Source organism: Schistocerca serialis, chromosome 4 (genome assembly GCF_023864345.2).
Source record: "Schistocerca serialis cubense isolate TAMUIC-IGC-003099 chromosome 4, iqSchSeri2.2, whole genome shotgun sequence".
NCBI lineage: Eukaryota > Metazoa > Arthropoda > Insecta > Orthoptera > Acrididae > Schistocerca > Schistocerca serialis.
The window spans coordinates 946,948,594-946,961,092 of NC_064641.1; the positions used below are offsets into that span (position 1 = coordinate 946,948,594).

At 43.8% G+C, this 12,499-nt stretch overlaps 1 protein-coding gene across 1 annotated transcript in view; it reads left to right on the forward strand.

The window, feature by feature from the left end:
- Positions 1-12,499, forward strand: part of LOC126474850 (transient receptor potential-gamma protein-like) — a 240,523-nt gene that overhangs the window by 175,399 nt on the left and 52,625 nt on the right. Inside the window, exon 3 of the mRNA XM_050102330.1 lies at positions 1,887-2,124. Coding sequence (XP_049958287.1) covers positions 1,887-2,124 — 238 coding nt within the window. The remainder of the gene's footprint in view (positions 1-1,886; positions 2,125-12,499) is intronic.

The window sequence follows — 12,499 nt, forward strand, 5'->3', positions numbered from 1 at the left end:
ACACTGATATTGCTAATACTGCGTGACACAATGTCACACATTGATCAACATCCGACAAGCTGGCCAGGGTGAGGCGAGATGTTTGTTCACGCACCGTGTGTCTGCCTGCCGTGTCCTGTCAGTGTGCAGGGCGGTCGCGGTACTGTATGCTTAGAACACCACACAAGAAACTCTGCTGCAATTTTGCTTGTGCATAATAAAAATGTCATTCTTCTTCCAGCGCTACCCCAGTGGTGGCAGCACAAGCGTGGGATATTAGCACAATTTAACCGTGCCCTGTGTATGTGTGTATGAATACGTAATTGTCTATAGAAACGCTCCTACTTGGATTTCCCACCGTTATTTACGAGTCTGCTACAATATTGCGGTGTTGGACACCTCTAAGGCAATCTGACAGTGCTTTTTCTTTCTCTGTCCCTTGTTTTCCAGTCCTCAGTCTTCTGACTGATTTGATGAGGTACACCACGAATAACTCTCCTCCGCCAATCTTTCGGTTGGAGTACTGATCGCAACCTACACACTCATATATCTGCTGAAAGTATTCCAGTCTCTATCTTCATGTACAGTTTTTGCCATGTACAGCGCCCTCTAGTACCGTGGAAGTTATTCCCTGATATTTCGACAGGTGTTTTACCACCCTGTCCCGTCTTCTTGCCAGTCTTGCTCAGGTATTCCTTTTTTCGCCGATTCTGCAGAGAGCCTCCTCATTCCTCAATTTATTAGCCCAGGTAATTTACAATATTCTGCTGAGCATCACATCTCAGATGCATCGTTTCTCTTCTGCCCAGTTTTCGCACAGACCATATTTTGTTACCACACAGTGCTCAACTGAAGACGTCCTTCGTCAAATTAAGGCGTATATCTGATACTAGAAGACTTTTCTTGGCCAGTAATCCTGTTTTTGCCAGTGCTATTCTGCTTTTTATGGCCTCCTTGCTTCGTCCATCTTGTGTTCTTTTGCTGCCTGGGTAACACAATTCCTTAACTTTCGTGATCGCCAATTCTGATGTGAAGTGCATTTCTTTGACCTTGGAGTCATTTTAATGTTACACACCACTTTAATATTACGCTAGATATATATACGAGTTGGTATTTGCCTCTGACTTTCAGCTGACTTAATGCAACTCGGTGCCATTTATATGCTTCATTTTAATACTTTGCCGTGATGGCCAGAGAGAGAGAGAGAGAGAGGGAGAAATGGGGCAGAAATCAAAATTGCGCTGCTTCCATCATCTTGGATTTACTTAAATTTCCCCTCAATTTTTATGTTTCCTGACAATGTCATCTTTGATTTTTATAGGTTCCCACCTTTTTTTTTTAAATTTCCCACCTTGCACCATCTTTGATCTTTAAATTTTCCGCCAGTTTTTAAATTTCCTAACACTTTATACACGCAGCTGCTGGCCTGTTTTCAACTTCCCACTGACGTGTTTGAATTTCCTGCCACTCGCCATCTTCGATGTTTTTAATTCTGGCAAAATGCGATTGCAGTATCACAACCGTGGTACTGATAGGTAGCAGAGTCTGGAAAAATGTACCAGATAGCTGGTATCTATACTTCTCCCCTCTACACGAAACATTGCATGTTGACACTGAGTCATTAAGGCAAATGTTACACTTTGATACTGACATGACTGAATATGATCTATATATAGAGTGTTCCTGACAATGCCTCGTATCACTGCTGGCACAGTACAGAAAGTGGAAGGATGCTCGAGGTCTTTTTTTAAGTAATGCGACCTTTTAGTAATCACAAACACGTTTGAAGCAGTTACGAAAATAGCAAAACTCGGAGAAGTCACTAAGGGCATCGCTAGGGCACGCGGTCGTTTTTGTATCGCTGTGTGTCGACGCGCGTAGCGAGTGCCGTGTGTGTGTGTCCGCAGGATGCTGCAGCGGGCGCAGGAGACGGGCTACATCAACATCAACTGCGTGGACCCGCTGGGCCGCAGCGCGCTGCTCATGGCCATCGACAACGAGAACCTGGAGATGGTGGAGCTGCTGATCGAGTACAAGGTGGAGACGAAGGACGCGCTGCTGCACGCCATCTCGGAGGAGTTCGTGGAGGCGGTGGAGGTGCTGCTGGACCACGAGGAGACGCTGCACCGGCCCGGCGAGCCGCACGTCAGTAGCCGCCGCGTGAGCGCCCCCTACCCGCAGCCGCAGCCGCAGCCGCTGCCTGTTAGTATGCCGCCGCACCCGGCGACCACCGCCCCGCCTGCCGCCCCACACCTCACTCTGTCCGCAGCGCACCTCTCTGCTCTCTGTCTTTGGTGCTGGGCTGCTGCTTCACGCTGCATGGCTGTTCGTGCTCGCCATGACACTGACCACACACACACATACAAAGAGAGAGAGAGACAGAGTTGCACACATGTCCCCTCGTATGTACAGGGTGATCAAAAAGTCAGTATAAATCTGAAAACTTACTAAACCACGGAATAATGTAGATAGAGAGGTAAAAATTTACACACATGCTTGGAATGACATGGGCTTTTATTAGAACAAAAAAAAAGTTCACAAAATGTCCGACAGATGGCGCCGGACAGCAAAACATCAGTGACTGCGCATGTCAATCTTGTATAAAAGAACCTGTAATGAGAGAGACAATCAGATCCGTCAGCAGTCGCGGCATGTTGACGTTACCTGAAAAGGCGCTTTTAGTGAAGCTGTATTGTCAGAATGGGGAATGTGCTACTTCAGCGCTACAATCTTATCGCCATAGGAAGGGGATTCGAACGGGTAAAGGTCCGTTGACAAATGCAGCTGTGGCGAGAATGATTTCGAAGTTTCATTCCACAGGTTGTTTAGACAATAGACCCCGTAGTGGCCGACCGAGCACAAGGCGTAATGCTGCTGAGACAGTTCAGGAAGAAATGGAGACTGTAGTGGGTTCGTCTATGCACGGGGAAGTCAGCGTTCGTGCAGTCACACGTCGCACCGGCATTCCATACACTACTGTTTGGTTGTCACTTAGGCGTACCCTCCGATGCTATGCGTACAAAATCAATCGGCATCATGAACTGTTACCTTGCCATTTAGTGAAGCGGAGGGCATTTGCGGTGTGGGCATTTCAAAAGATGGCGGAAGATGACGATTGGTTGAGTAACGTGTTGTGGACCGACGAAGCTCATTTCACGCTCCGAGCGTCTGTCAACGCCCACAACTGCAGAATTTGGGCTACCGAAAATCCTAGAACTGTCGTGGAAACTCCATTGCACGACGAGAAAGTCGCGGTATGGGTTGGATTTGCCACATACACCGTTAGCGGGCCTTTTTTCTTCGAGAAAATGCGTGATTATGGTTTTGTAACTGCTACCGTGACGGGTGAGAGGTACGCCGATATGTTACAGAACCGCATCATCCACAGCCTGGCTGATAAACATCTGCTTGAACGTACGATGTTTATGCAAGATGGCGCCGCACCCCATATTGCTAGACGCGTGAAAGATCTCTCGCGCGCGTCGTTTGGTGATGATCGTGTGCTCAGCCGCCACTTTCGTCATGCTTGGCCTCCCAGGTCCCCAGGCACCAGTCCGTGCGATTACTGGCTTTCGGGTTACCTGAAGTCGCGAGTGTATCGTGATCGACCGACATCACTAGGGATGCTGAAAGACAACATCCGACGCCAATGCCTCACCATAACTCTGGACCCATGGTCTAGGGGTCTTCGATTCATAATCAAAACGTCTTCGGTCCCGGGTTCGATCCCCGCCACTGCCTAAATTTTGATAAATAATCAGCATTGGCGGCCGAAGACTTCCGGCATAAGAAGTCAGCCTCATTCAGCCAACCGCCTTGTCAAAGACGGCGGAGGAGCAGATAGAGGTTCAGGGCACTCTCTTGTCCTAGGGGAGGGAAATCGCCCCTAAAGGCGGAAGAATCAGCAATGATCAACGACATGAGGATGCAGAAGGCAATGGAAACCACTGCATTAAAGACACGTAACGTGTATCCACAGGACATGTGGCCTGTAATTGAAGAAATATCATGATGATCTCTCCATTGGCAAAAGATTCCGGAATAGTCCCCCATTCGGATCTCCGGGAGGGGACTGCCAATGGGGAGGTTACCATGAGAAAAAGATTGAATAATCAACGAAAGGATAACGTTCTACGAGTCGGGGCGTGGAATGTCAGAAGCTTGATCGTGGTAGGGAAACTAGAAAATCTGAAAAGGGAAATGCAAAGGCTCAATCTGGATATAGTAGGGGTCAGTGAAGTGAAGTGGAAGGAAGACAAGGATTTCTGGTCAGATGAGTATCGGGTAATATCAACAGCAGCAGAAAATGGTATAACAGGTGTAGGATTCGTTATGAATAGGAAGGTAGGGCAGAGGGTGTGTTACTGTGAACAGTTCAGTGACCGGGTTGTTCTAATCAGAATCGACAGCAGACCAACACCGACAACGATAGTTCAGGTATACATGCCGACGTTGCAAGCTGAAGATGAACAGATAGAGAAAGTATATGAAGATATTGAAAGGCTAATACAGTATGTAAAGGGGGACGAAAATCTAATAGTCATGGGCGACTGGAATGCACTTGTAGGAAAAGGAGTAGAAGAAAAGGTTACAGGAGAATATGGGCTTGGGACAAGGAATGAAAGAGTAGAAAGACTAATTGAGTTCTGTAACAAGTTTCAGCTAGTAATAGCGAATACCCTGTTCAAGAACCACAAGAGGAGGAGGTACACTTGGAAAAGGCCGGGAGATACGGGAAGATTTCAATTACATTACATCATGGTCAGACAGAGATTCCGAAATCAGATACTGGATTGTAAGGCGTACGCAGGAGCAGATATAGACTCAGATCACAATATAGTAGTGATGAAGAGTAGGCTGAAGTTCAAGACATTAGTCAGGAAGAATCAATACGCAAAGAAGTGGGATACGGAAGTACTAAGGAATGACGAGATACGTTTGAAGTTCTCTAACGCTATAGATACAGCAGTAGGCAGTACAGTTGAAGACGGATGGACATCTCTAAAAAGGGCCATCACACTAGTAGGGAAGGAAATCGTAGGTGCAAAGAAGGTAGCTGCGAAGAAACCATGGGTAACAGAAGAAATACTTCAGTTGATTTATGAAAGGAGGAAGTACACATGTTCCGGGAAAATCAGGAATACAGAAATACAAGTCGCTGAGGAATGAAATAAATAGGAAGTGCAGGGAAGCTAAGACGAAATGGCTGCAGGAAAAATGTGAAGACATCGAAAAAGATATTATTGTCGGAAGGACAGACTGAGCATACAGGAAAGTCAAAACAACCTTTGGTGACATTAAAAGCAACGGTGGTAACATTAAGAGTGCAACGGGAATTCCATTGTTAAATGCAGAGGAGAGAGCAGATACGTGGAAAGAATACAATGAAAGCCTCTATGAGGGTGAAGATTTGTCTGATGTGATAGAAGAGGAAACGGGAGTCGATTTAGAAGAGATTCGGGATCCCGTATTAGAATCGGAATTTAAAAGAGCTTTGGAGGACTTACGGTCAAATAACGCAGAAGGGATAGATAACATTCCATCAGAATTTCTAAAATCATTGGGGGAAGTGGCAACAAAACGACTATTCACGTTGGTGTGTAGAATATATGAGTCTGGCGACATACCATCTGACTTTCGGAAAAGCATCATCCACGCAATTCCGAAGACGGCAAGAGCTGACAAGTGCAAAAATTATCGCATAATCAGCTTAACAGCTCATGCGTCGAAGCTGTTTACAAGAATAATACACAGAAGAATGGAAAAGAAAATTGAGAATGCGCTAGGTGACGATCAGTTCGGCTTTAGGAAAAGTAAAGGGACGAGAGACGCAATTCTGACGTTACGGCTAATAATGTAAGCAAGGCTAAAGAAAAATCAAGACACTTTCATAGGATTTGTCGACCTGGGAAAAGCGTTCGACAATATAAAATGGTGCAAGCTGTTCGAGATTCTGGAAAAAGTAGGGGTAAGCTATAGGGAGAGACAGGTCATATACAATACGTACAACAACCAGGAGGGAATAATAAGAGTGGACGATCAAGAACGAAGTGCTCGTATTAAGAGGGTGTAAGACAAGGCTGTAGCCTTTCACCCCTACTCTTCAATCTGTACATCGAGGAAGCAATGATGGAAATAAAAGAAAGGTTCAGAAGTGGAATTAAAATACAAGGTGAAAGGATATCAATGATACGATTCGCTGATGACATTGCTATCCTGAGTGAAAATGAAGAAGAAAATAAATGATCTGCTGAACGGAATGAACAGTCTAATGAGTACACAGTATGGTTTGAGAGTAAATTGGAGATATACGAAGGTAATGAGAAGAACTAGAAATGAGAACAGCGAGAAACTTAACATCAGGATTGATGGTCACGAAGTCAATGACGTTAAGGAATTCTGCTACCTAGGCGGTAAAATAACCAATGACGGACGGAGCAAGGAGGACATCAAAAGCAGACTCGCTATGGCAAAGAAGGCATTTCTGGCCAAGAGAAGTCTACTAATATCAAATACCGGCCTTACTTTGAGGAAGAAATTTCTGAGGATGTACGTCTGGAGTACAGCATTGTATGGTAGTGAAACATGGACTGTGGGAAAACCGGGAGAAAAGTGAATCGAAGCATTTGAGATGTGGTGCTATAGACGAATGTTGAAAATTAGGTGGACTGATAAGGTAAGGAATGAGGAGGTTCTACGCAGAATCGGAGAGGAAAGGAATATGTGGAAAACACTGATACGGAGAAGGGACAGGATGATAGGACATCTGCTAAGACATGAGGGAATGACTTCCATGGTACTAGAGGGAGCTGTAGAGGGCAAAAACTGTAGAGAAGACAGAGATTGGAATACATCAAGCAAATAATTGAGGACGTAGGTTGCAAGTGGTACTCTGAGATGAAGAGGTTAGCACAGGAAAGGAATTCGTGGCGGGCCGCATTGAACCAGTCAGTAGACTGATGACCAAAAAAAAAACCACTCTGGACATGCTTTACGGTGCTGTTCACAACATTATTCCTCGACTACAGCTATTGTTGAGGAATGGTGGACATAATGAGCATTTCCTGTAAGGAACATCATCTTTTTTATGCTAGTTATTGCTATTCTGATCAGATGAAGCGCCATCTGTCGGACATTTTTGAACTTTTGTATTTTTTTGGTTCTAATAAAACCCCATGTCATTCGAAGCATGTGTGTCAATTTGTTTCTCTCTATCTACATTATTCCGTTATTTATTCAGTTTTCAAATTTATACTCACTTTTTGATCACCCGGCATTTTCACACAACATTTCTCTTTGCAGGCTTCTATATCTGCTACTCAAGTACTCAGGAATTTTAAAGACACACAGAAAGACGTGGGAGAAGCACTGAAAACGTAGGTTACCAGTCAGTGTGCCATTTTGTTGAATTACTGAAACAGTTGCGATACGTTAGGGCAAACTTAATTTTCACGTGTACTAAATAGGTGTAATCTACCATTAAATTTTATATCTTCGTGAGCTTGTAAAATAAAGTAATACGGGGGTCTTCAATGAGTAATGGAACACATTTTTTTTCTCCGCCAACTTGTGTTGAAAGAATGTGGAACTTCCTGTGGGACATGGTGCAATATTACCGCCTCGGCCCCTGTAGCTTCGTGATGTTCCAGTAGGTGACGGTGCTTCACGAAGTCTTCAAAATGGCGTCTGTAACGAAGGTGCGTCCCAAGGAGAGAGTTTTCATTCAGTTTCTTTTGGCAGAAAACCAGAGCATTGCAGATATTCGCAGACGCTTGCAGAATGTCAATGGAAATCTGTCCGTAATAGCGACATCCCACCATAAACAGAAGCTCAAAACTTCCTTAGGTTTCAGACGTGTATAAGATGGCACAAAAATGTCAATCTTTTGGGTGATAAAATCTTGCAGTTCGAGTTTCCTATTCCGCACAGCGTTAATATTCCGAATACAAATACGGAATTCTGTTGTACATGCTGCAGTGTTATTAGTCTGAACCATCTAGTTTCGCCAGTGTTGCGGGCAATATAACTATCTTCTGAGGACAGCAGGGATAAAATGCAGGGAGCGAAAGGCTATTTACAACTTTTACAGAAACCAGACGCCAGTTACAACAGTCGAACGGTATAAAAGGGAGGCAATGATGGGAGTGGGACAGGACTGTAGCCTATCCACGATGTTATTAACTCTATACATCGAGCAAGCAATAAGGAAAACCAATGAAACATTTGAAGGAGGAAATAAAGTTCCGGCAGAAGAAATTAAAACTTTTGAGGCTTCTCGATAACATGGTAATTCTGTCAGAGACAGTAAAGGATTTGGTAAAGCAGGTTAAGGGGAGATTGTACGTGAAATTCGGTGAAATTTGAAATGTTCTGTTTTCTACTCCATAATGTACTTTGCCCCTCCCCCCACCTCATTCCCCCCCCCCCCCCCCCCTCCCAATGAACCACGGACCTTGCCGTTGGTGGAGAGGCTTGCGTGCCTCAACGATACAGATAGCCGTACCGTAGGTGCAACCACAACGGAGGGGTATCTGTTGAGAAGCCAGACAAACGTGTGGTTCCTGAAGAGGGGCAGCAGCCATTTCAGTAGTTGCAGGGGCAACAGTCTGGATGATTGACTGATCTGGCCTTGTAACATTAACCAAAACGGCCTTTCAGTGCTGGTTCTGCCAACGGCTGAAAGCAAGGGGAAACTACAGCCCTCGTTTTTCCCGAGGGCATGCAGCTTTACTGTATGATTAAATGATGATGGCGTCCTCTTGGGTAAAATATTCCGGAGGTAAAATAGTCCCCCATTCGGATCTCCGGTCGCGGACTACTCAGGAGGACGTCGTTATCAGGAGAATGAAAACTGGCGTTCTACGGATCGCAGCGTGGAATGTCAGATCCCTTAATCGGTCAGGTAGGTTAGAAAATGTAAAAAGCGAAATGGATAGGTTAAAGTTAGATATAGTGGGAATTAGTGAAGTTCGCTGGCAGCAGGAACAAGACTTTTGGTCGGGTGAAACAGGGTTATAAATACAAAATCAAAGAGGGGTAATGCAGGAGTAGCTTTAATAATGAATAGGAAAATAGGAGTGCTGGTAAGCTACTACAAACAGCATAGTGAACGCATTATTGTGGCCAAGGTAGACACGAAGCCCACGCCTACTACAGTAGCACAAGTTTATATGCCAACTAGCTCTGCAGATGATGAAGAAATTGATGAAATGTATTATGAGACAAAAGAAATTATTCAGGTGGTGAAGGGAGACGAAAATTTAATAGTCATGGGTGACTGGAATTAGACAGTAGGAAAAGTAAGAGAAGGAAACATAGTAGGTGAATATGGATTGGGGCTAAGAAATGAAAGAGGAAGCCGCCTGATAGAATTTTGCGCAGAGCATAACTTAATCATAGCTAACACTTGGTTCAAGAATCATGAAAGAAGACTTTATACATGGAAGAACCCTGGAGATACTGGAAGTATCAGATAGACTATATAATAGTAAGACAGAGATTTAGGAACCAGGTTTTAAATTGTAAGACATTTCCAGGGTCAGATGTGGACTCTGACCACAATCTGTTGGTTATGAACTGTAGATTAAAACTGAAGAAACTGCAAAGAGGTGGGAATTTAAGGAGATGGGACCTGGATAAACTGAAATTACCAGAGCTTGTACAGAGTTTCAGGGAGAGCATAAGGGAACAATTGGCAGGAATGGGCGAAAGAAATACAGTAGAAAAAGAATGGGTAGCTTTGAGGGATGAAATAGTGAAGGTAGCAGAGGATCGAGTAGGTAAAAATACGAGGGCTAGTAGAAATCCATGGGTAACAGAGGAGATACTGAATTTAATTGATGAAAGGAGAAAATATAAAAATTCAGTAAATGAAGCAGGCAAAAAGGAATACAAACGTCTCAAAAATGAGATCGACAGGAAGTGCAAAGTGGCTAAGCAGGGATGGCTAGAGGACAAATGTAAGGATGTAGAGGCTTATCTCACTAGGGGTAACATAGATACTGCCTACAGGAAAATTAAAGAGAGCTTTGGAGAAAGGAGAGCCAGTTGCATATCAAGAGCTCAGATGGAAACCCAGTTATAAGCAAAGAAGGGAAAGCAGAAAGGTGGAAGGAGTATATAGAGGGTCTATACAGGGGCGATGTTCTTGAGGACAATATTATGGAAATGTAAGAGGATGTAGATGAAGATGAAATGGGAGTTACGATACTGCGTGAAGAGTTTGACAGAGCACTGAAAGACCTGAGTCGAAACAAGGCCCCGGGAGTAGACAACATTCCATCAGAACTACTGACGTCCTTGGGAGAGCCAACCCGGACAAAACTCTACCATCTGGTGAGCAAGATGTATGAGACAGGCGAAGTACCCTCAGACTTCAAGAAGAATATAATAATTCCAATCCCAAAGAAAGCAGGTGTTGACAGATGTGAAAATTACCGAACTATCAGTTTAATAAACCACAGCTGCAAAATACTAACAGACGAATGGAAAAACTAGTAGAAGCCGACATCGGGGAAGATCAGTTTGGATTCCGTAGAAATATTGGAACACGTGAGGCAATACTGACCTTACGGCTCACCTCAGAAGAAAGATAAAGGAAAGACAAACCTACGTTTCTAGCATTTGTAGACATGTTGTTGTTGTTGTGGTCTTCAGTCCTGAGACTGGTTTGATGCAGCTCTCCATGCTACTCTATCCTGTGCAAGCTTTTTCATCTCCCAGTACCTACTGCAACCTACATCCTTCTGAATCTGCTTAGTGTAGTCATCTCTTGGTCTCCCCCTATGATTTTTACCCTCCACGCTGCCCTCCAATACTAAATTGGTGATCCCTTGATGCCTCAGAACATGTCCTACCAACCGATCCCTTCTTCTGGTCAAGTTGTGCCACAAACTTCTCTTCTCCCCAATCCTATTCAATACTTCCTCATTAGTTATGTGATCTACCCATCTAATCTTAAGCATTCTTCTGTAGCACCACATTTCGAAAGCTTCTATTCTCTTCTTGTCCAAACTATTTATCGTCCATGTTTCACTTCCATACATGGCTACACTCCATACAAATACTTTCAGAAATGACTTCCTGACACTTAAATCAATACTGGATGTTAACAAATTTCTCTTCTTCAGAAATGCTTTCCTTGCTATTGCCAGTCTACATTTTATATCCTCTCTACTTCGACCATCATCAGTTATTTTGCTCCCCAAATAGCAAAACTCCTTTACTACTTTAAGTGCCTCATTTCCTAATCTAATTCCCTCTGCATCACCCGACTTAATTAGACTACATTCCATTATCCTTGTTTTGCTTTTGTTGATGTTCATCTTATATCCTCCTTTCAAGACACTGTCCATTCCATTCAACTGCTCTTCCAAGTCCTTTGCTGTCTCTGACAGAATTACAATGTCATCGGCGAACCTCAAAGTTTTTATTTCTTCTCCATGAATTTTAATACCTACTCCGAATTTTTCTTTTGTTTCCTTTACTGCTTGCTCAATATACAGATTGAACAACATCGGGGACAGGCTACAACCCTGTCTTACTCCCTTCCCAACCACTGCTTCCCTTTCATGTCCCTCGACTCTTATAACTGCCATCTGGTTTCTGTACAAATTGTAAATAGCCTTTCGCTCCCTGTATTTTACCCCTGCCACCTTTAGAATTTGAAAGAGAGTATTCCAGTCAACATTGCCAAAAGCTTTCTCTAAGTCTACAAATGCTAGAAACGTAGGTTTGCCTTTCCTTAATCTTTCTTCTAAGATAAGTCGTAAGGTCAGTATTGCCTCACGTGTTCCAGTGTTTCTACGGAATCCAAACTGATCTTCCCCGAGGTTGGCTTCTACTAGTTTTTCCATTCGTCTGTAAAGAATTCGTGTTAGTATTTTGCAGCTGTGACTTATTAAGCTGATAGTTCGGTAATTTTCACATCTGTCAACACCTGCTTTCTTTGGGATTGGAATTATTATATTCTTCTTGAAGTCTGAGGGTATTTCGCCTGTTTCATACATCTTGCTCACCAGATGGTAGAGTTTTGTCAGGACTGGCTCTCCCACGGCCGTCAGTAGTTCCAATGGAATATTGTCTACTCCGGGGGCCTTGTTTCGACTCAGGTCTTTCAGTGCTCTGTCAAACTCTTCACGCAGTATCGTATCTCCCATTTCATCTTCATCTACATCCTCTTCCATTTCCATAATATTGTCCTCAAGTACATCACCCTTGTATAGACCCTCTATATACTCCTTCCACCTTTCTGCTTTCTCTTCTTTGCTTAGAACTGGGTTTCCATCTGAGCCCTTGATATTCATACAAGTCGTTCTCTTATCTCCAAAGGTCTCTTTAATTTTCCTGTAGGCGGTATCTATCTTACCCCTAGTGAGATAGGCCTCTACATCCTTACATTTGTCCTCTAGCCATCCCTGCTTAGCCATTTTGCACTTCCTGTCGATCTCATTTTTGAGACGTTTGTATTCCTTTTTGCCTGTTTCACTTACTGCATTTTTGTATTTTCTCCTTTCATCAA